General features: G+C 33.8%; 1 protein-coding gene across 1 annotated transcript in view; it reads left to right on the top strand.

Annotated features, from left to right (window-relative positions):
* The window catches only part of ABCC1 (ATP binding cassette subfamily C member 1), a 149,313-nt gene that overhangs the window by 52,534 nt on the left and 71,303 nt on the right, over positions 1–25,476 (top strand). The window contains exons 4-5 of the mRNA XM_031944179.1: positions 1,649–1,786; positions 2,891–3,016. Of these exons, the coding sequence (XP_031800039.1) occupies positions 1,649–1,786; positions 2,891–3,016 (264 nt within the window). The remainder of the gene's footprint in view (positions 1–1,648; positions 1,787–2,890; positions 3,017–25,476) is intronic.

Raw genomic sequence — 25,476 nt, 5'->3', positions numbered from 1 at the left:
ATTATGACAGGAACATTTCTTATTTTCAAGTCATACTATATTGGTATATTTGGATGCTCTGTATATCTTCTCAGTAATAAACTTAGAGCACATAAGTTTGTGGTTTGGGGAAGACCTATGGCACTGGGATAGAATAGCAATCATAAGAGCTATGATAAATAACAGAATTTATGTTGTGCTTTCAGGTTTGCAAAATGATGTACAAATACTCTACTACTTGATCCTCATCTCAGGACATGAGGATCCTCATTATATTTCATTATTTATTTATTATCCCCATTTTATAGATGAGGAAGCTGAGACAAATAGAAATTAAATGTCTTGCTCAAGGAGATAGAGCTAATTTAATGTTTGAGGAAGGATTCAAACTTGAGTCTTTCAGACTTCAAGTCTAATGCTCTTTTTACTGAGCCATCTATATAGAATTCTGAGTTTGCATGTTAAAAATTGTCTTTTGAAAGGAGAAAATAACTTCATAATAGAATTGCAATTCATCATAGGCACTAAGATTTGCATGGAGTCACAGAATTGTAGAGTTGGAAGAAATTTTAAAAATGATCTAGTCTTACCCTTTTATTTTATAGAGAAGGAAATGTACTTTATAGCTAACATTTATTCAGCACTTTGGATTTGCAAAGCTTTTTATATACATTATCTCATTTAATTCCCATAATCTGGTTGCTTCATAGGGTTATTATGAAGATCAGATAAGACAAACATTTGTATACATACACAAATTCACATACACATAAAGCCCTTTGTAAACTGAAAAGTCTTCTTGTCATTATGATATTTATATTCTTATCATTGTTATATTGTTTTATGTCTTATCAATATTATTTGTAAGATATAATATCTTGCTTTTGGCCTTGGATTAGAATGGTGTACACATTTAGCTGAATGACCTATTGTATTCCCTAATATACTCTTGATATTTTTTCATCTAACTCTTGGGAAATAGTTTGAAGACTGTTAAAAAATATTTAACATAGAAAAGATTGAACCCTTGTTCACTTTTTAAAAAATGTCATCTTAACAAAACAAAGTATGATCCCTCAAAAGAGTTAAGCAAAATGAAGCTTAATTCTCATCATTGTTTATCAATAGGCACTTATTCAGTGACAGGTAAACTAAATACTGGGTATACCTTAGAAATGTTAAAAGTTGAGAAATAGATTTTTGTGTTGAAGAAACCACCATAAGACCAGTATCTCTGAATCTCCATTCAGGTCAGTTTCTCAGGCTAAAGTCCTACAGACTGGCCAAAGTATAATAAATTCTTTGCTGCAGACCACTCTTTCTTGTGTAGTGTCCATTCTGTGACTTACAAGTAGGGCCTCATGATTTGAGGAGATGAAAGAACCCAAATTAGAAGAGAAGGTAGAATCTTTTTTTTTTTTTAAACAGTTTTTATAGGGTTTTTTTTTCTTTTAAGAAATAAAGATATTCAGTAGTTATAATTTTTTGTTTACTAGTAAAAATGCATTGTTGATAAACAGTTGGGAAATATTGGTGGCCAGAGTGGAACCTGTTTTGGTTCTCTTAGATTGTTAAGCACTCAGACTCTTGAGGGGTCTGACAAACATGTCATCTTCCTAATAGTTTCCTTTCTGCGTATGTGTCTGTTTTGTGTTCATTTCTTTTCCAGTTGCTAGCTACCTTTTTAATTCAGTGCGAGAGAAAGAAAGGAGTCCAGTCCTCAGGGGTCATGCTCATTTTTTGGCTCCTCACCCTGTTATGTGCTGGCATTGTCTTTCGATCCAAAGTACTGCATGCCTTAAGAGAGGTAAATAGTTTCTTTGTCCCTTCTGTCCTTGAGGATTATCCCACCCATGAAAGGCACCAGAATTTCATGTTCTTGTTATTGTATTGAGTGTGGATCTGAATAGTTTTAATAAACATCATTTGCCCTCTGAGAGCAAGGATTTGGTAAACAAAGAAATGATAGAGAGTACTTTGTAGACCAACCAATTAATTGTAAACAATAAGATAGGTCATCATCCCATTTTCTTTAGCATGGGAGCAAGCAGGGAGGCAACCCTCTCCCCTGGGTAGTAAAAACCTGTCCTAGAATAACCTTTGTATGGCAAATTCTTGTTTTGTCTCTGAGATGAGAAGATGTGTTTACATGTTTCCAAGTGTGTGCCCAAGGGTTTAAAAAAAAATAGTCCTTTAAAAATGCTTTAAGTGGAAAGGACTAAGCCTCAGCTCATTTTAAAGAAATAAATAATAATAATATAAATAACAAATAAAGCAAAGTATAGTCCTTAAAGAGTTAAGCAGAACTAGCTCTCTTTCTGTGAAGTTATTTATAATTTTAAGAGTTTGGGAAATGGACTTACAATTACTTTGCTTTAGGGATTACCCATTATGGAATTCCTTCTGTCAAAACAGATTGAATCATGTTTTGCAAATTAGAGAACTGTCTAGGACCCTGAGAAATTAAAAGACTTGCCTAAGGTAATATAGTCAGTATGGATTAGAAGTGGGACTTGAATATAAGTTTTCCTGGCTAGTTTTCAATCCATTGTATCACACTGTATTTTTGTGAGTTTTCCTTACTCTTCAAATAGACCCACATTCCAGAGCAGAATTCTTTATATAGTTGCCAAACTTTAAATTTCTGTTTTTACCTGGCAGACCATTTTTGTGCTGGTAAAAAGAGTAGAGAAAATAGAATATATCTTATGGAGTGGCTAGATGCCATTGGAAGGACTTTATTTTCCCAAGCTGGACATTTTTTGGTTGGGGTTGATAAGATCAGAGTTGGTATGTTCCAGGTTCTATTCTTACCTATATATTATCCTCCCTCCATTTTTTTTTTTTAGTACCCTCAGAGAAGAAGTTCTGAAAGTTGAATGTGTCTTACCTTTTCTCCTCTTGTGTTCAGAGTGATAGAGTTGATATATTTCGCGATGTCATTTTCTACATTTACTTCATCCTGGTACTGATTCAGTTGATACTGTCCTGCTTCTCAGATCAGTCACCTCTCTTCTCAGAAACAATCAACGATCCTGTAAGTATGAAGAAAAAGGCGTGTGTGTGTGTGTGTGTGAAGAAAAAGGAAAGTATGGGGGGTGGTGGGTGGGGGGAGGAGAAATGGGTATGACTCTTCTTGAGCCTTAGGGGGATCATGTCAGTATGGTCAGGATGTCATGATTTCCAAGACAGTAGTATGAATTGAGGCAGGAAAGACAATGCACTGTCTTCTCTCCTCTGTGGGTTGAAGGGGAACTACATTTTCCTATAAATGAAGAAGCATTATTTGTGACCAGCCATGGCGATTTTGTTGTGAGAACAGTTTTCTAGATGCTGAGATGCACTTGGGCTTGGCCTGGGTTGATATGGGGCTGAGTCATTGGTTTTGTGTAGAATTGATCATTCTAATGTGTGGCCAGTTTAAATGGGAGGAAGAAATGCTCTTTGGTGGTGAAAAAAATTTTTTTTAAAAGAAATCTCTCAACTAAGATATCATGGGGTCAAGAGGGAGGAGGGACCTGGAAATTCTTGTTTTCAGAACTCTAGCCTGGAGATTGGTTCTTCTGAGGAAATGAGCCCTTAGAGAATTTATTTAGCAAGGAGTGTGTGTGTGTATTTTGATTCTTTCCATTATCACTTTAGAGATCTACAAGCACATATGTGCTGGGTAATGGAAGAATGAATCTATCGCCTTGTGAATAAAGTCTTTACATGGGACAAATACAGTGATAAAATAAAAAATATATATTGTTTACAAGCCATAAGTTTTTGATTAATGAAGAATTGATGGTGGGTGGTGCAAAGAGAAGCAGAACTTGAAATTTCATCCTCTGACTGGGTACCTTTAGGATAAATTATTTTCTCTTGGCCAACAAATTCAGGAAAACTGAAGAGGGAATGGGATTTAATGAGAGCTGACACCATTGAGGATTAAAATAAGAGAATTCTCTTGTTCCTCTTGAGTGTAGTGACAGAATGTAAAGTAGAATTCATGTTGGTTTTTTTCATTCCTTTCTCTTCTCCTCTCCTTTCACTCCCCATTGCTTTCGTGGTATTATTTTGAAAGAATGAGGTTCTCAGTGCCTAACCCTGGCCAGCAGAGACCAGAATGTGCAGGACTAGGAAATGTTCCCATTTCATCTCTGTAAATTTTTTTCTTTTTCTTTTTTTTTTTTTTAATTAAAGTTTTTTATTTGCTAAACATATGCATGGGTAATTTTTCAACACTGACCCTTGCGAACTTTTGTTCCAGATTTTCCCCTCACCCCCCTCCTCTAGATAGAGGTAGTTCAATACATGTTAAATATGTTAAAATATATGTTAAATCAAATATATGTATACATATTTATAGTTATCTTGCTGCACAAGAAAAATTGGATCAAAAAGAAGAAAAAACTGAGAAAACAAAATCAAGCAAACAACAAAGAGAGTGAGAATGCTAAGTTGTGTTCCATACTCAGTTCCCATGATCCTCTCTGTGGGTGTAGATGGCTCTCTTCATCACTGAACAAGTGGCATTGGTTTGAATCATCTCATTGTTGAAGAGAGCCATGTTCATCAAATTTGATCTTCATATAGTCTTGCTATTGCTGTATATAATGATCTCCTGGTTCTGCTCATTTCACTTAGCATCAGTTCATGTAAGTCTCTCCAAGCCTCTCTGATATCATCCTACTGGTCATTTCTTACAGAAAAATAATATTCCATAACATTCATATATCATTATTTATTCAGCCATTCTCCAATTGGTGGACATCCACTCAGTTTCCAGTTTCTTGCCACTACAAAAAGGACTGCCACAAACAAAAATTTTTGCACATGTAATGAATTGAACCAGCTACACCCAGTGAAAGAACTCTGAGAGATGAATATGAACCACTACATAGAATTCCCAATCCCTCTATTTTTGTCTGTCTGCATTTTTGATTTCCTTCACAGGCTAATTGTACACTATTTCAAAGTCTGATTCTTTTTGTACAGCAAAATAACTGTATGGACATGTATACATATATTGTATTTAACATATACTTTAATATATTTAACATGTATTGATCAGCCTGCCATCTGGGGGAAGGGGTCGGGGGAAGGAGGGAAAAAGTTGGAACAAAAGGTTTGGCAATTGTCAATGCTGAAAAATTACCCATGCATATATCTTATAAATAAAAAGCTATATTAAAAAAATTTTTTTTTTGTACATGTGGGTGCCTTTCCTTCCTTTAAGACCTCTTTGGTATATAATCCCAGTAGAAACATATCTGGATCAAAGGGTATGCATAATTTGATAACTTTTTGAACATAATTCCAGATTGCTCTATAGAATGGTTGGATCAGTTCACAGTTCCAATGTATCAGTGTCCCAGTTTTCCCACATCCCCTCCAATATTGGTCATTATTATTTCATGTCATCTCAGCCAATTTGACAGGTGTATCTCAGAGTTGTCTTAATTTGCATTTCTCTGATCAATAGTAAATTAGAGCACCTTTTCATATTACTACAAATAATTTCAATTTCTTCATCTGAAAATTGTCTGTTCATAGATCCTTTGACCATTTATCAATTGGAGAATAGCTTGAAATGTTATAAATTTGAGTCAGTTCTCTATATATTTTGGAAATGAAGCCTTTATCAGAACCTTTGAATGTAAAAATGTTTTCCCAGTTTATTTCTTCCCTTCTAATCTTAGTTTTATTTGTACAAAATCTTTTTTTAACTTAATATTATCAAAATTATCTACTTTGTGATCAATAATGATCTCTAGTTCTTCTTTGGTCATAAATTCCTTCCTCCTCTACAGATCTCAGAGGTAAACTATCCTATGTTCTTCTAATTTGTTTATAATATCATTCTTTATGTATAGATCATGAACCCATTTTGACTTATATTGGTCTATAGTGTTAGGTCAATGCCTAGTTTCTGCCATACTAGTTTCCAATTTTTCCAGAAGTTTTTGTCAAATAGTGAGTTCTTATCCCAAAAGTTGGGATTGTTGGGTTTGTCAAACACTAGATTGCTATAATTATGGACTATTTTGACTAGTCTATTTCTTAGCCAATACCAAATGGTTTTGATGACTGCTGCTTTATAATATAGTTTTAGATCTGGTACAACTAGGCCACCTTCATTTGATTTTTTTTTTTTTCCATTAGTTCCCTTGAAAGTCTTGACCTTTTGTTCTTACAGATGAATTTTGTTCTTATTTTTTCTAAGTCATTAAAATAGTTTTTTGGGAATCTGATTGGTATAGCACTAAATAGATAGATTAGTTAGGTAGTATTTTCATCTTTATTATATTTGCTTGACCTATCCAGGAGCACTTAATATTTTTCCAATTGTTTAGATCTGACTTTATTTGTGTGGAAAGTGTTTTGTAGTTTTGCTCATATAGTTCCTGACCCTCTCTTGGCAGATAGATTCCCAGATATTTTATCCTATCGACAGTTATTTTAAATAGAATTTCTCTTTGTATCTCTTGCTGTTGGATTTTGTTAATGGTGTATAAAAATGCTGATGATTTGTGTGGATTTATTTTGTATCCTGCAATTTTGCTAAAGTTATGGATTACTTCTAATAGTTTTTTAGTTGATTCTCTAGGGTTCTCTACCATCATATCATCTATAAAGAGTGATAATTTGGTTTTCTCATTACCTACTCTAATTCCTTTAATGTCTCTTTTCCCCTCTTATTGCCAATGCTAGCATTTCTGATAAAATATTGAATAGTAATGGTGATAGTGGACAACCTTGTTTCACCCCTGATCTTATTGGGAATGGTTCCAGTTTATCCCCATTACATATGATGCTTTAAATAGATACTACTGACTGTTTTAATGGAAAGTCCATTTATTCCAATGCTCTCTAGTGTTTTTAATAGGAATGAATGTTAGATTTTATCAACTACTTTTTCTGCCTCAATTGAGATAATCATATGATTTTTGTTAATTTGATTATTGATATAGTCAGTTATGCTAATAGTTTTCCTAATAGTGAACCAGCCCTGCACTCCTGGTATAAATTCTACTTGGTCATGGTGTATTATCTTGAGGATGCTTTTTTTTTGTCATCTCTTTGCTAATATTTTATTTAAGATTTTTGCATCAATATTCATTAGGGAGATTGGTCTACACTTTTTTTCTCTGTTTTCATCCTACCTGGTTTAGGTATCAGTACCAAGTCCATGTTATAAAAGGAATTTGGTAGGAATCCTTCATTCCCTATTTTTTTTCAAATACTTTACATACTATTGGAGTTAATTGTTCTTTAAATGTTTGGTAGAATTCACATGTAAATCCATCTTGTCCTGGGGATTTTTTTCTTAGGGAGTTGATTAATAGCTTGTTCTATTTTTTTTTTCTAAAATGGGACTATTTAAGTAATTTATTTCCTCTTCTGTTAATCTGGGAAATCGATATTTTTGTAGATATTCCTCCATTTCACTTATGTTGTCAAATTTATTGGCATAAAGTTGGGCAAAGTAACTCCTAATTATTGCTCCAATTTCCTCTTCCTTGGTGGAAAGTTCTCCCTTTTCATTTATGAGACTAACAATTTGATTTTCCTCTTTCTTTTTTGTAATCAAATTAACTAAAAGTTATCTATTTTGTTTCTTTTTTTATATAAAACCAAGTTTTAATTTTATTTATTAATTCAATAGTTTTTTTTTTTTTACTTTCAATTTTATTGAGCTCTTCTTTTATTTTTAGAATTTCAAGTTTGGGATTTGATTGGGGGGGTTAATTTGTTCTTTTTCTAGCTTTTTTTAGTTGCAAGTCCAGTTAATTGATCTCTTTCTCTATTTTATGCAAGTAAGCATCTAGAGATATATAATTTCCCATATTACTGCTTTGGCTGTATCCCACAAATTTTGGCTTATTATCTCATTATTGTCATTCTCTTGGATGAAATCATTGATTGTGTCTATCATAGATGTGTTTCACCTATTCATTCTTTAGTATGAGATTATTTAGTTTCAAATTACTTTTTGATCTATTTTCCTCTGGCTTTTTATTGAATGTAATTTTTATTGCATTATGATCTGAAAAAAATGCATTTACTATTTCTGCCTTTCTGCATTTGATTTTGGAGTCTTTGTGTCCTAATATATGATCAATTTTCATAAAGATTCCATGAACTGCTGAGAAGAAAGTGTACGCCTTTTTGTCTCCATTTGATTTTCTCCAAACAACTATCATACCTACCTTTTCTAGTATTCTATTTGCCTCTTTGACTTCTTTCTTATTTGTTTTGTGGTTTGATTTATCTAGTTCTGAGAGCGTAAGGTTGAGATCTCCCACTGTTATAATTTTGCTGTCTATTTCTTCTTGTAACTCTCTTAACTTCTTTAGGAATTTAGATGCTACACCACTTGGTGCATATATGTTTAATATTGATATTGCTTCATTATCTACGGTACCCTTTAGCAAGATATAGTTTCCTGCCTTATCTCTTTTAATTAGATCAATTTTTACTTTTGCTTGATCTGAGATAAGGATGGCTACCCCTGCTTTTTTTTACTTTACCTAAAGCATAATAGATTCTGCTTTAGCCTTTTATTTTTACTCTGTATGTATTGCTCTGCTTGTTTATAAGTTTTTATATAATATGCATTTTTTTTTATAAACAACATATTGTGGGATTCTGACTTTTAATCCAGTCTACTATCTGCTTATGCTTTATGGGAGAGTTTATCTCATTCACATTTGTGGTTAAAACCAACAATTCTGTATTTCCTGCCATCTTAATTAACTCTGAATTATACTTTTCTCTTTCCTTTTCCCCTTTCCCTCCTTCTCACTATTTTACTTATGAGTACTACTTGCCTCAAGCAGCCTTCCCCCTTTAGAGTCCCTCTCCCTTTCTTATACCTTTCCCCTACTATTTCTGTTTTCCCTTCTAATTAGCCTATCCCTTCCCCTTTCCTCTTTTTCCTCATGCTTTTTTATAATGAGAAGTTTCTCAGTGAAACCAAATATGTGTAATATTTTCTTTGAGCCAAATCTGATGAGAGTAAGATTCACACAATATTCATCATCTTCCTTTCTTTCCCTCAGTTATAATAGGTTTTCTTTGCCTCTTCCTGAGATGTAATTTCTCTCATTTTGCCTCCACTTTCCCCTTTTTTCTGGTATAGTCCTTTCTGTTTTAAAGAGACTTCTAGAAATTTTCAGCTAGACCATGGTGGATAATCTTAAACCTGGAGTGAATGGCAGGTTGCTGAGGAAGATGGATGGGGGAGTGGGACTTGGAAAGAGAAAATTCTGTTATTTCTAGAAATAGAAGAAACAAACCCCAAACCTCCTTGTCACCCTCTGCTGGTGCTAGTCTTTCTTCACGGAAGATTTTGCTCAAGGTAGTGTTGAAATTGGCCTTAGACAACATCTAAAGGGCTTGACAGCTTTCATAGAGATGGTAGAAATGACTGTTTTTTGCTTTAGTTGGTTCACTGACATCAGCCAAGTTAGCAAATATTTGTGTAGGCTGGTAAATTTTTGGTATTTAACTACATAGCTAGCTGAGCATATACTATTTAGATCAACAAGATCTATTCAGTTGGCTAGATTTTTCCCTGTATGGTTTTCCTTTTTTGAAATGATATTTTTGCTATTAAGATCATTTTAGTTGCTTTAAAAAATTTTTATTAAGTACTTGCTACATAAAAAGCAAGTCTACATAAGTTCATCTGCCATCTATTAAAAACATTGCCTTGTATTGTGAATTGTCCTTTCATATTAATTTGTCTCATTTCCTTTTCTAGGTTGTGAGCTCTATAAGGACAGGGACTAGATCCTGTTTAATATCTTCCATATGCCTTCTTTATTATTATTATTATTAAAAATAGTAATGATGATAACAGTAGTTGACCTTTATACAGTACTTCCTGGTTTGTAATGTGCTTTGTACACTTTATTTCATTTGATCTTCACAGCAATGCGATGAAGCAAGTATTACAGGTATTGTTATCTCCATTATACTGGTGAGGAAACTGAGATTTATAGTGGTTAAGTGACTCACTCTTTTTTACATAATTTGTAAGGCAAGATTTGAACCCAGATCTGTCCTGACTCTTCCCACAATGTCACCTTGCCTCTAATAGTACAGAATAGGTTTCCCATAGGTTCTTATTAAAAGCTATTGCTCAATGTGTGTGTACCCCTGATTCATTTTCTCTCTCTATGTCCCTGATTCACCCTCTTTTTTGGAAATTATGGAATTTTATTTGTTTTGAAACAACATAGACCCAAGATTTTTCAGCATCTGTGTGGTTTGTAAACATATTTGTTTGTTCTCATACCTCGTAGGAACCGATACTAGATAGGGAAGCAAAGCTAAAGCTTCATTTCTGGATCCAGAGCAAACATTTTGTATCGATCAAGTGAAGAGAAATCCTTCCTATTTGTGCTCTAGCCCTCCCTTAAAACAGGCAAATTCTTGTGCAGATTAGGAGAGATTGTAGAGCTGCAAACAAAAATTCTAGTCTTGTTTGTTATGTGTTGTAACAAATTATTCAACCCCACTAGGACTTTGTTTTTTTCCTTAGCAAAACAAAGGGACTAGATTAAATACTTTTTATTAAACTGCTGTCTGTGCTCTCTGCTAGGCTCTGGGAAATTTAAATAAGACGTGCATTTTGCCCTCCTGGGGTAAAAAGTTAAGACAATTTTTGCTTGGCCTTTCTGACTCAAGTCTTTCCCTATTCTAACTCATTCTTCACTTAGTTGTCAAACTGATTTTTCTAAAATGCAAATCTGACTGTGTTAACTTTCTACTAACAAACTAATGTGACTCCCTACTACCATCAGGATCAAAATATAACAGCTTCTGTTTGGTTTTGTGAAGCCCTTTGCAAACTGGTTATAGTCTGCTTTTCCAGTCTTATACTTTACTTCCCTCTGAAAATTCTTTGAAATGATACCTTTGGCATATTTACTAGTTCTCAGATGAGACAGTCTCTCTCCTTGCTCTATCACATCTAGAACTGTCTCTCCTCACTTCTGTCATTTGGGGGTTTCTCTAGCCTCCTTTAAGACAAAGCTTGAACCTCACCTCTGGCAAGAGGCCTTTTCTGGTGCCCCCTGGCTATTAGTGCTTTCCCTCTGAGTGCCTTCTATTACTGTAAGAATACAAACTAGTTTTTTTTTTTTTTTTTTATGTTGTCTTATCTATTTAGTATGTGAGCTGTCTAAAAGCAAAGACAGTGATTTTTGTCTATCCTTGTATGTGTAAGGTGCCTACCATAGGACTTGTTAGATTAAGTGCTTAAAAAATGCTTGTTGACTGACTTATAGATTGCAATGTACAATAAACATAATGGAAAATTGCAATCTAAATACTTTCCGACATCTTGAGTAGAAAGGATATTTCTGATCAAGAATCAAGGAATACTTTATTGAATACCACAACTGAATTGTGCTTTTAAGGATGGACAAGATTTGACAAATACAGAGGAAATTATAGGTATAAGATACAGCTTGAAAAGCAGACAATAGAATATTATTTCTTGGAGAAGCAAATAGTCCTCTTTTTGATGAGTAAAATGTACAGAGGAATAAAATGCAATCATAGTCTAGAATAAAAAAGGCTGGTTGATTAGGGAGAGCTTTGAACATGAGACAAAGCAAATTTGAACTTTGTAAGCAGTAATTATTTTTGAGGAGTAACATCTATGTATAGAAAAAGATCATTCTGGCTATGATATAAAGGATAATTTGAAGTGGAAGAAAGTGAAGGTAGAAAGACTTTTTCAATGTTATTGAATAATCTAGAATGGGTAGTGATGAGAGTTTATGAAGATAGTGACTCCTAAGGGAGTTACAAGGAGGATATAGGGATATTCATATAAGAGAAATTGTGGAAATAAAATTAACAGACCTTGATAACTGAACTCATTTAAAGTGTAAAGGTGAGGGAAGAGTTAAAAGACTCAAATTTGGGAATCTGGATGAATGGTGATATCACCATTCTTTCATCAGAATCTTCTTCCTGACCTGAGATCTAGGGAATGTGATTCTGTCTACTCTGGCTCTTTAATGAATCTCACACCCTTGTGATGAAGACATTTTTTCTGGTATTATTTTTCTTTCTTCAAGCTTTCTCTTCGGCCAGCCAGGAACTTTACTTGGCCAGTCTTTTTCATAATTTGGGGCCCTCTTAAGTTAGGCAGATTCTAAGCCTAAGTCCAAATAGAAAGTAGGAACGTTAGATCCCTGGGAAGTTTTAATCTCTATTGACAGCTTGTAAGCTTCCTAGTTCCTTGAGTCTAAGAGATTAGAGGAAGGAGGAAGAGATATTTGCTAAGTGTCTTTAGTTGTATTTAACTTTGCTAGTCTGTTCAAAATAATATGTAAGATTTTGTAATGAGACTTCATTTCTTTGAACTCAGTTCACTTTTGGGTAAGAGATAGGAATGAGGGAGAGAAACAGCAAAGAGAAACTGAATTTACATTAACTTGAGTACCCAAAGTCCATAGAGGGTGTTAAGATGTTTTCTTTTTTGGCTTAAAGACTACTTATCTATTATATTTGTCTTGGCATACATATTTGACTAGCAGACCTTGCACTGATCTGAAGCTGTCTGACTACACATCTTGGAGAATTTTTTTGTTTGTTTTTTAAAGAATTGGTTTGCTTTGCTCCCCAGCACCTAACATATTGCCTTGGTATACAGCAGGAATTTAATAAATGTTTGTTGATTGATTGATGGAATGGTTTCCAATTTTTTAAAAAGTGCATCTCCACCTTTGCTTTCCTTAAACTACACTTCAAATAGCCTCCTTCTCAGTCCTTAACTAAATATCTAGCTTAAAGAATCACAAATAGTGCTAGAGTTAGAAAGAGAAGAAATTGTTCCTAGAAGAAAGTAGAATCAGAAAAAAAAAAAAAACTTCAGAGCAATTAAATGACTTGCATAAAATTACTTGGTTTGCTAATCAGTGTAAGTATTTAGATTTGTCCCATTTCTTTTATTTCTTAATTTAATAGTCTTCCTCCAATACCATGCTTGTGGGATCTCAGACAAGTCACTTAACTTAGTCTGACCTTAGTTTCCTCATCTGTAAAGTGAAGTAGTAGACCATCTGGTCTCTAAAATTCATTTCCTTTATAGCTTTAATATTCTCTGATTCTATATGATTGGAACCCTTTAAATTCTAATATGGTTGCCTCTTAGAACCAGTACCTGATTTTGAAGCCCGGAAGACCTGGGTTCAGGTATGACATCTGGATAAGTTCCTTAATTCTTTAGTGCTCTAGTCTATATCCTAAAACTATAATTTGCAGAAAAAGTCCCAGTGTGTACTGGCAGAAGATGCTTCCTTCCCCAGAACTTCCCTATAAAAGTGGAATCATAGCTCCAATCTCAAACTTTTTAAATAGGGGGCCAGTTCAGTGTCACTCAGACTGTTGGAGGGCCGGACTATAGTAAAAAAACAAAACAAAACTTTGTTTTGCAGGCCTTTAAATAAAGAAACTTCATAGCCCTGGGTGAGGGGGATAAACATCCTCAGCTGCTACATCTGGCCCACAGGCCATAGTTTGAGGACCCCTGCTATAGAGGATTTCCATTTCAGTTGGTGGGCTACCAGTTTTGGAAAGTAGTCACCAAATGGGTGGGCAGGATTACTTTAGTTCATTGAGGTCATATAGAGAAACAAAAAGAAAATGTGACTTTTCCTGAATGAGTCCCTAAGTTCTATATCTGAAAGAGTGAGTTTAGCCAATATAGATGAGTTGACATAAAAAGTGTTACTCCTCCTTTCTCCCAAAATCCCATAAAATGGAGACTTTGTTTATTTACTAGATAATAAAGATGGAGCCTATTCTTTTGAGGGGAAAACCCCCTTCCCCCAAAAGTAAAGGGAATATGGAGTTGTATCTGGTAGTTTGGCTGTATAGACAGTTTGATTCTCCTTAATCCCTTTTCACTTCCCTTTTAAGAGAGGAGTCAGGAAAATCTTAAAGGCACTATTGGCTCGGGGCCTCTTATATCCAGCACAAAGTCTCTGAGGCCACATTCTCTTCTGTGGCTAATTTTATGCTTAGTCACAGGCTTAGTGACTGTCTTTCAGAGTGAGTCCCTCAGAGAACTATTGAGTCACAGTGACCTTAAGGTAGGATGCCCAGCATTCTCATCTGTAACAGTCAGATGTTGTCCCTCTCCCTCTATTGACCTGAGGAAATTGATAAAAGATTTCTTGGGCCAATGTGACAACTTACTAAAGACTGACCCAACTTTTCTTTTGACTCTCCCTCTCTTCTGCTCCATTGCCTCTAACCTTCCTCCCTGTGTTTATCTGCCATATCAGAGTATGTTGGTTGTATCTGTCAAAGAATACAACTGTGGTAATAGGCCTTTGAAGTGCATTTATTTGGAGGAATGGAAGAGGTGGAGGCCAAATAAATTTATTTAGAAAAGTCCTGTAAAATCTTGTTAATTTGGGGTAGGACTTCTGCCCCAAATTGGCAAAGTATCCAAACTATAGACTGTCCTAGAAAACAAAAATGATTTCTGTATTGCTATTATAACTGATATTCATATAATGCATTAACATTTGTAAAGTACCTTCTTTCCATGTATTAGCTTATTTGAGCCTCAGAAAAACCCTATGAGATAGATTCTATAATTATTATTCCCATTTTACAGATGAGGAAACTAAGAATCATAGTAGTTTAATCAGTCAGCAGACATTTATTAATTTCCTACTTTGTTTTAGAGACTGAGGATATTAAGAAAAAAAGAAATAGTCCCTGTCCTTAGGAAAGAGAACAAGTATGTTTTTTAAGCATATGCAAAATTAATGTTATTTCAAGGGGAAAGATACTAGCAGCAGTAAGATAGAGGAGGTGGTGGACTCAGGCAACATAATAACACCTCATTAGTTGAGCTTTGAAAAAAACTAGAAATCTAAAAAATGAAGGTCAGTAAGAACTGTTTTCTAGGAATGGTCAAGCACTTTGCTCATAGTCCTACCTCTGCCACACAGATAGAGTTTGAAACCTAGGTCTTCAGTACAATGTCCAGCCTTCTGGATCATCACTAGTAGTAATAGCTTGTGTTTATATATTACTTTAAGGTCTATGAAATACTTTCTTTGCAACAATTCTAAGATGCAGATAGTGTGAAGTACGATTTCCCCCCATTTTTAGAGAATGAAGCAACCTCAGAGAGGCTGTTTTATTGCCCATGTTAGAATAACTTGTAAAGTGTTGAAGCGACAATTGGAATTTAGGTCTCTCCTAATTCCAGGTTCTTTACCTGGAGGTGTATAAGGCCATTGAGATAAATTAATTAAAATATACATTTCACATACATACATGTATTAATGCTTAACATTGTGATAAGACTTTTGGCACATAAATACACAACCACATATGCCCTTGACTTTAGAGATCATTTAGTTCATCTTCCACATTTTACAGCTAAAGAAACTTAGACCCAGATATATTCAATAGTGTTTTATTTTTCCAAATATATGTAAACATAGTTTTCAAAATTCATTTGCAAGACTTTGTGTTCTAAATTTTTCTTCCTCCCTCCCTTATTTCCCTCCTCCTTGAGACGACATGCAATCTAATATAGGGTAATATGTGCAGTCCTTTTACTTATATTTCTGTATTTGTCATGTTGTGCAAACAAAATCACACAAAAGGGAAAAACCACAATAAAGAAAAAGCAATCAAACAACAAAAAAGTAAAAATACTATATTTCAATCCACATTTAGACCCCATCCTAAATGTAGACGGCATTTTTTATGTATGTAGGAATTGTCTGGGATCACCCCATTGCTGAGAAGAGTCCATCCATTGATCATCATATAATATTGCTGTTATTATGTAGAATAATCTCCTGGTTCTGCTCACTTTGCTGAGCATCTGTTCATGTAAGTCTTTCCAGGTTTTTCTGAAGTTAGCCTATTCATCATTTTTTATAAAACAGTAGCATTACATTCACATACCATAGCTTATTCAGCTACTCCCCAGTTGATGGATATCTACTCAATTTCCAATTCCTTATCACTACAAAAAGATGTTACAAAAGATTTTGCACATATCTAGACTTTTTCCATGCATGGTTCCTTTACTGGTTAGTAACAAATATAGGACAGCAACCTGTCCTTGGCTCCCTGTCTAGAGCATTTTTTACATTATTCCCTATTCCTTCTTTGGCTTCAAGCTGGGTCATATTTTTTTCGTTTTGTTTGAAGAGAAATTCCATTTAAAATAACTGTCAATAGGATAAAATATTTGGAGCTCCATCTGCCAAGGCAAAGTCAGAAATTATATGAGCAAAACTACAAAACACTTTCCACACAAATAAAGTCAGATCTAAACAAGTGGAAAAATATCAAGTGCTCTTGGATAGGCCCAGTGAATGTAATAAAGATGACAATACTCCCTAAACTAGTCTATTTATTTAGTGCTATACCAATCAGAACTCCCTGGGGGGAGGGGGTCAAAAATATAGAGGGAGAAAATACCAACACATGCTTGAATTAGTATCTTAGTGGTTGGGAACATAACAAAAGGAGACAGAGAAATAATGACAGCAGTCTAGGATAATATACTCAGCCTTCATCTGGAATCTTGGGACAGTTGTCTTATCTGGATTTCAGTTTCTGGGTGATGAACTTTGGAGGCTTCTGCTATCCACCCAGCCAGGAATAGGGGCTTTTTTCAGATTAACATATGTTCTTAATTAAGATTCACAAAATAGCACATAAAGATGATTCAGTTTCCTTGGGCTAGGTTCAAATAACGTTTTTACAAAATTCCCATATAAGGCACAATTATATTGTCAGGTACAAAACACACTACTTAGAGGACTCATAATGGCATAATCCTGAGAAGGGAGAGTACAACTTGAAAGGGTTCTGCTTATCTGATTCAAAAATCTAGAGGTCAAATTTGGCTCTTCAATTTTTAAAATTCAGAGAATATCAGTTTATATGCTATTTGTTATTTCTATCCTTATCTACCTGATATAAGAGTCTTTTAAAAAATTTATAAGGATCCAACCATAAATGAATTCTTCTGCCTTTTAAATTATTGGGATAGAGTAAAAATGGAAAAATAATTTCTTTACCATTATCAATACAATTTATGTGTAAAATCCAATTAATCCTTAATTAATAAAAGCTTAATCCAGTTTTGAGAACTTATTACTTAAACCTAATACTAATACTTAAAACTAAAACTCAATGCCTGAATTTCCATGATAGATAAATTTTGGAAGCTGATCATATACATCTATTTATAGTTCATAGAGAAAATAGTCTAATCTTGTTTTATCAAAATTTACTATTCTATTCAATTAAAAAACTTACACATTACATCTTTGTCTGATTTCTTTATCTAATCATTTCCCCCTTTGGAGAATATCATCCCTATGTTATAATTTGACTACAAAAATTGGCTAAAATTATGAGATGTTCATACCTTCATCCTATTATAGTATCAATCTGTAATTTAATAGATTTAGTATTAACATACAAAACTTCTTGATTATAGCAACTTGGTATAAAAAGAAAAATAGGACATAGTTATATCATAATATAGGAGAAAACTTTAGCTCTATTAGAGAAAAACATTCTTTTAGCTCTGTCTTATTCCAGCATGATTCATATCGACAACCATTCATGAGTCAGAGTGTTAAAATCAAGGCTTAAGATTATCATGGTGAAGCTACACCCAGCGAAAGAACTCTGGGAAATGAGTATGAACCACTATGTAGAATTCCCAATCCCTGTATTTTTATCCACCTGCATTTTTAATTTCCTTCACAGGTTAATTGTACACTATTTCAAAGTTTGATTCTTTTTGTACAGCAAAATAACTGTTTGGACATGTATACATATATTGTATTTAACTTATACTTTAACATATTTAACATGTATTAGTCAACCTGCCATCTGGGAAAGAGGGTGAGGGGAAGGAGGGGAACAATTGGAACAAAAGGTTTTGCAATTGTCAATGCTGAAAAATTACCCATGCATATATCTTGTGAATCAAAAGCTATAATTAAAAAAAGAGAGAAATTTCCTTTTCAGCAAGAAAATAGGGTAGTGGTGAAATAGAATCAGGAGGATCCTACCTAGGCTGTATCCTAAGTTGTCCCCAGAACTTTTCCCAAGTATAGACATCCATCTTTAAGCAGTATTACAGCCATATGCTGTTTTCTACTATTGGCTTTATGACAATTCCCTTTGTAAACAAAGCTCAAAACAATAATAAGATAGTCTCGGAAATTTTTACCTTGGCTAGGAAAATTTCACCATCCACAACTTAAGGCTTGAATATTTTTCTTGATGTTTTCCTAACAGTTAATATTTTATTTCATATTATTAAATTAAAACTTACCCATATTTGAGGATTTGGATATACAAGTACCTGATGTTTGACTCATAATTAATATTGTGAAGTGACTTCTTTAAAAACCACTTTAAACATTTTCATAATAACCAAGAATTTTCAAATGAAAATTCACTATTTAAGTAAATATTATTTACTACATATACTATATATTATTATTATGTAATTATTTGCTTTATAACAAAAAATTTAACAATTTCCTCACTAAATATTTAAAAAATTCCAAATATCCAATTTTCTTTCATATCCTTTTAAAAGCCAATTTATAATCAAATAGCATCTAAATTTATAATTTAATTTTTATTCTAATTTATTACCTAATAGCATCTAAATTAAAAGAGAAATTTTATCAAACAGCATTTCTGATTTACAATGGTCTCTCAAATTTTATAATATAGATTTAGAAATATGCTATAACTTAGAAATACAATAGCACAATAAATTTCAGATGACATCAGTTGCACTTCCAAAATTGGAAGTCAAAATAATACAAAAATAAATGCTGAAAACTGTCTTTACATTTAATTGGAAAAAAAAAAATATTAAATGGGGAAAAACACTAACTTAACCTAGCATGTTAAGCTCTTCTCAAGCGGGGGGGGGGGGGGGGGGGAGCTTCCTTGAATGCAAATTATTTTTCTCACTCTGAAATAAATTATTCTGTGATTTTTGTCCTGACACAACTGCCTCTGACCTGTTCTGATCAGCTATGGCCATTACCAATCATAGACTGGCCCAGTTTGGATTGCGTTCAGATAATTCTGTTCATATCAATTTGAAGCAGCAGTTCAAGGAATGGATGTGGAGATGGTACTTTGAGTTCTCCAGTACAAATGGGAACTGACTAGGTACCACTAGAGATTTTCTCTGGAGTTGGACTCTACTTGCTTGGCAAGTTCACTGATCTCACTCCTGCTTTATTATTAAACTCACTTTTGATCGAGCCCACCATTTCTTTGTGAGGAAAACTCTTGGGACCTTTTTCTTGACCTGGGAATAACTCGCTCTGGTAAGGCTTTTTTGGTGGGTGATTGTGGTAAAAGGGGCACATGGATAATTGATTTAATTGCATGATTTAGGTTAGTTTGATTTTTTTTTTTTTTTGTACAGGTCTGGTAAATTTTGTAAAATTAAATAACTTTCTGGATTTTTAAATTGCTTATGCCTCTGGTTTGTGTGCCTCTGTGAAGTGGTTGAAATTAGTGTTTTAACTGCGTGCTTTGTTTATATATGTCTTGTTCTTTTGTCGTGTAAGATGCAAAATGTCTGTGTCATGGCAGGGCAAAGGCAAATGCTGGCCATGGGAACCTAACTGCAGACCCTGCTGGGGCTCAGGCCACTTGCAGCTACTGGGCAGGGTGGGCAAAAATATACTAAGTTTCCCTACGATTCTCTCAACACCTGTATTTAGGAGAGGGTCTCTGAACTAGGGAGGAGGGTTCATAAGAGGTGACTTTAAAGTATAAACTGCTTACCTATTTTTTTCTCCACTCTTCATTCTGTGAAAAATACTAACTTGCACTAGAGCAATGAAAATATTACTCTTGTTATTTGCTTTTTTAAAACTTTTAATAAGGGAGCAGTTAGTTGGTGTAGTGGATAGAGCACCAGCCTTGAAGTCAGGAGGACCCGAATTCAAATTTGACCTTAGACATTTAACACTTCCTGACTGTGTGACCCTGGGCAAGTCACTTAACCCCAATTCCTTGGGGGGAAAACTTCTAATAAGTTTGAATAAGATTTAATCCTTATTTCTCCTTAAAATAAATCCTACAGAGTGGGTACCCCAAAACTTACTAAGATAGTTCAGAAGAGAGTGAATTCCTGGAATTAATTCAAAATCTCAAAAATTCTCTCCTGCATTCTTAAAATAATTAATTTCCAAACTCCTTAATAATAATAATAATAATTACTATTTTTTTTAGATATACAATAAGTATTCATGACCAAAACGTTATTTTGCTGTACAAATAGAATCAGACTCTGAAATATTGTACAATTAGCTTGTTAAGGAAATCAAAAATGCAGGTGGGCAAAAATATAGGGATTGAGAATTCAATGTAATGGTTTTTAGTCATCTCCCAGAGTTCTTTCGCTGGGCGTAGCTGGTTCAATTCATTACTGCTCCATTACTCCTTAATAATTAATCTACAATCAGCTAGAATCTGATAAGATTTTTAAATAGTTTTACAGCTTTGATTATCTGACTTTATTTTTATAATTCCAACTTGGCCAGTGGCTGAAATGATAGGAAAAAAAAGTGTCCTATAAATTTCTCTTTCACAAATCTTTCACAAATCTTTCACAAAAAGCCTAAAGTGGGAGTTAGACTTGCTTACTGGGACTGTTGCTTCAAATATGAAAGCTCATCAATCCTTCCCACTGTTCTAAATTCTGGCTACAACACTTAGAAGTTTTTCTGGCTGGCTACATTTTAAACCTTTCAAGGCAGAATCTACCTTACAACACAAATACAGATATTTACATCTTACAGAGACAGAGCTTGGGCAAGATAACAAAATAAATACAAAGTGTTCAATTAAAATGCTAATTTCAACCAGTTCAGAGTCACACAAACCAGAAGCATAAGCAGTTACAAAACCCAGAGACTTATGCAGTTTTACAAATTTAGAAATCTGCAATTTACAGACATGTATAGAAAAAGAAAAAAAAAAATAACTCAGACACACAACTAAGTTAATTAACTTAATGAAAAAAAAGGGGAAAAGAAGTTACCAGAATAATTCAGGCAAACCAGGACAAGTAAGAGGACCCAAGAGTTTTCTTCACTAAGAAATGGTGAGCCAGAGTTTTTCTTACAAAGAAATGGCAGGTGCAATCAAAGATGAGTTTGATAATGGAGTGGGAGTGAGAGCAGTGACCCTGCCCGGCAAGTGGGATTAGACTCCAGAGAAAACCTCCATTCCACTTCTTCCATTCTACCTGTACTAGAGAACACAAAGCCCCCACCTCCACATCCACTCCTTGAACTATTGCTTCCAAATGATGTGAACAGAATTTTTGAATGCATTCTAAACTGGGCCAGTTTCTAACCTCGAAAAGTCCAGAGCTCAACAGAGTAGGCCATAAGCAGGTATGTCAGGACAGTGAGGAAAATAACTTGCATGCAAGGAAGCTCTCCCTTCCTGAGAAGAACTTAACATGATGGGGTATGGTTATGCTTATATTCATAAGTGGAATGTACTATGCTGTAATCATTCTTCCCCCCATTTAATATTATTTTCTTTAGTTTTCAGCATTTATTTTTGTATGATTTTGAGTTCCAAATTTTTCTCTCTCCTTTCCATACATCCTCCCTCTCCAAGATAGCAAATAATCTGATATAAGTTATATATGTACAATCATGCTAAACATATTTCCCAATTAGTCATGTTGTAAAAGAAGAATCAGAAAAAAAGGGAAAAATCAGAAAGGAAAAACAAACAAAAAAGTGAGCGTAGTATTTTTCCATCTGCATTCAGATTCATAGTTCTTTCTTGGACATGGATAGGATTTTTCCAGGTATTTTCACAAGTCTTTTGGAATCATCTTTGATCATTGCATTGTTGAGACTCTTCTCAATTGATCACTGCACAGTATTGCTAATACTATATACAATTTTTTTTTCTGGTTCTGGTCTTTCCAGGTTTTTCTGAAACCTGCTTGTTCACAATTTCATTTTTAAATAGTATTTTCCAAATACATGTAAAGATAGTTTTCAACATTCATTTTTGTAAGACTTTGTTTTCCAAATTTTCCTCCTTTCCTCCCTTATCTTCCCCCTCCCAAGTTAACAAGCAATCTGATTTTAGGTTAAATAAGTGCAATTCTTTTAAATATATTTCTATATTTCTCATGTTGTGCAAGAAAAATAACCAAAAAAATTACAAGAAAGAAAAAAACAGATAATAAAAAATGGTGGAATTATTATGCTTCAATCCACGTTCAGTGTCTGTAGTTCTTTCTCTGGATGCAGATGACATTTTCCATCCCAAGTCTGTTGGAATGCCTTGAATCACTTCATTGAAAAGAATCAAGTCTACCACAGATAATCATCACATAATCTTGTTACTGTATATAATATTCTCTTGGTTCTGCTCACTTCACTCAGCATTAGTTCATGTAAGTCTTTCCAGGCTTTTCTAAATCAGTCTCCTAATCATTTCTTAAAGAACAATAATATTCCATTACATTAATATATTGTAAGTTATTCAATCATTCCCCAGTTAATAGACATCTACTCAATTTCCAGTTCCTTGCTACAAACATTTTTGCACATGTGGGTCTTTTTTTATTTTATCATTTCTTATTGCAAAATAACATTCCATTCCATTAATATATCATAACTTGTTCAGCAACTCTCCAATTGATGGGCATTTCCTTAATTTTCAATTCTTTGCTACTACAAAAAGAGCTGCTATAAACATTTTTGTATATGTGGGTCCTTTTCCCTTTTTAATGATCTCTTTGGGATACAGACCTAGTAGTGCTATTGATGAATTAAAGAGTTTTATGGCCTTTAGGCATACTTCCAAATTGCTCCCCAGAAAGATTGGAACAGTTCACAAGTGCACCAATAATGTATTAGTGTTCTAATTTTCCCACATCTTCTTCAACATTTCTCATTTCCCTTTTTTATTATATTAGCCAATCTGATAGGTGTGAGGTGGCATCTCAGAGTTGTTTTAATTTGCATTTTTCCAATCAATAGAGTATTTTTAGAGCATTTTTTCATATGACTATTTATAGGTTTAATTTCTTCAGCTGAAAACTGCCTATTGTATCCTTTGACCAATTATCATTTGAGGAATGGTTTGTATTCTTGTAAATTTGGCTCGTTTCTCTGTATATTTTATAAATGAGACCTTTATCAGAAACAATGTAAAAACTGTTTCCAAGCTTTCCACCTTTCTTCTAATCTTGGCTACATTGCTTTTTTTTGGCAAACCCTTTTTAATTTAGTGTAATTAAAATTATTCATTTTGCATTTTGTAATCTTCTCTGCCTCTTTTTTGGTCACAAATCCTTCCCTTCTCAATAGATCCGACAGGTAAACTATTCCTTGCTCTCCTAATTTGCATATGGTATTACCTTTTATGTGTAAATCATACATCCATTTTGACCTTATCCTGGTATAGCAGGTGAGATATTGTTCTATGCCTAATTTCTGCTTTATTATTTCCAGTTTTCCCAGGAGTTTTTGTGAAATAATGAGTTCTTATCTCAGAAACTAGTCTTTGAGTATATCAAACAGTAGATTGATATAGTCATGTAGTACGATGTCTTGTGTACCCAGCCTATTCCCTGATCCGCCATTATTTCTTAGCCAGTAGCAAATAGTTTTGATGATTGCCACTTTATAATATAGTTTTAGATCTGATACAGCGAGGCCATCTTCCTTTGTATTTCTTCCCCTGCCCCATTAATTCATTTGGTATTCTTGACCTTTTGTTCTTCCAGATGAATTTTGTGATTTATTTTTCTAGCTCTATAAAATAATTTTTGGTAGTTTGATTGATATGGCACTAAATAAGTAGATTAATTTAGATAGAATTTTCATTTTTATTATATTGGCCTGACCTACTGATGAGCAACTGATAGTTTAGATCTGACTTCATATGTATGGAAAATGTTTTATAATTGTGTTCATAGAGTTCTTGGATGTGTCATGGCAGGTAGACTCCCAAGTATTATATATCGTCTTCAGTTATTTTAAATGGAATTTCTCTTTCTATATTTTGTTTCTGCGGTCTTTTAGTAATATACAGAAAGGCTGATTACATGTGGGCTTATTTTATATCCTACAACTTTGCTAACATTGTTAATTGTTTCAAGTAATTTTTTAGTTGATTCTCTAGGATTCATCTGTCATCTGCAAAGAATGATAATTTTATTTCCTCATTGCTTATTCAAATTCCTATTATTTCTTTTTTTTTCTCTTATTGCTAAAACTAATGTTTCTAGTGTGATTTTTAATAATAATCTTGGGATGATAATAGGCATATATTTTGCTCCAGATCTTACTAGGAATGCTTCTAGTTTATATTCATTACATATAATGCTTGCTGCTGGTTTTAGATAGATATTACTTAAAATTTTAAAGAAAATTCTATGCTCTTTAGTGTTTTTAATAGGAATGGGCACTCGACTTTGTCACATGCTTTTTCTGCATCTTTTGAAACATTTGATATCTGTTAATTTTGTTATTGATATGCTCATTTATGCGGATTCCTTTCCTAATATTGAACCACCCCTGCATTCCTGGTATAAATTCCACTAAATTATACTTTATCCATGTGATTAATTGCTGTAATATGTTTGCTAATAGTTTATTTAAATTTTTTGCATCAGTATTCATTAGGAAAATTAGTCTATAATTTTCATTCTGTTTTGGCCCTTCCTGGTTTAGATATCAACACCATATTTGTGTCATAAATAGAATTTGGTAGGAATCCTTCACCTGTTTTTACATTACCTTTTCTGGCCCTGCTTCTTTTTTTTTTTTTTTTTTTTGTCCTATATTTTCTTGATCCTGGAAATACTAGGTCTAGGGATCTACAAGCCCAAGGGACTAAAATGAAAAGTCCCTAAGAATTGTATTAACACTCTCCCTCTCCATATATGTATGTGTAGAGAGAGAGTGTGTGTGTGTGTGTGTGTGTGTGTGTGTGTTTTTGATACCTAGAGAGTTTGGGTCTATCCGTCATACAAAAAGTCTTAATGCAGTTGGCAGCTTTAATAGCTAAAATCTACACTAAGACTTTTGGGACATCCTGTATGTGTCAAATATTCAGTCAATAAGCATTTATTAAGTGCCTTCTCTATGTTAAGTACTGTGTTAGGAACATGGGATGCAAGTGCAAAGAATGAAAATTTCCCTCATCAAATAATACATCCTAATGGAAGAGATAAGTACAGATAAATATAAAAATTCATTGTATAAATAAAAAGTTAATAAATAGGAATACATACATAGTAGTTAAATGTGAGGTAGTTTGGGAGGAAAGCTTAGCTATTGGAAGGATCAGGAAGTGTTCATAGAGGATGGTGCTAGAAATGTCTATTAAAGGAAGAGTGGTAATCAGTGAGGATGTGGGGGGTAGGGGGATTAAAGAGGCGTATACCTCAGGCATGTG

This window comes from Sarcophilus harrisii, chromosome 1, assembly GCF_902635505.1.
Source record: "Sarcophilus harrisii chromosome 1, mSarHar1.11, whole genome shotgun sequence".
Lineage (NCBI taxonomy): Eukaryota > Metazoa > Chordata > Mammalia > Dasyuromorphia > Dasyuridae > Sarcophilus > Sarcophilus harrisii.
This window is presented reverse-complemented; position numbering and strand designations above follow the sequence as displayed.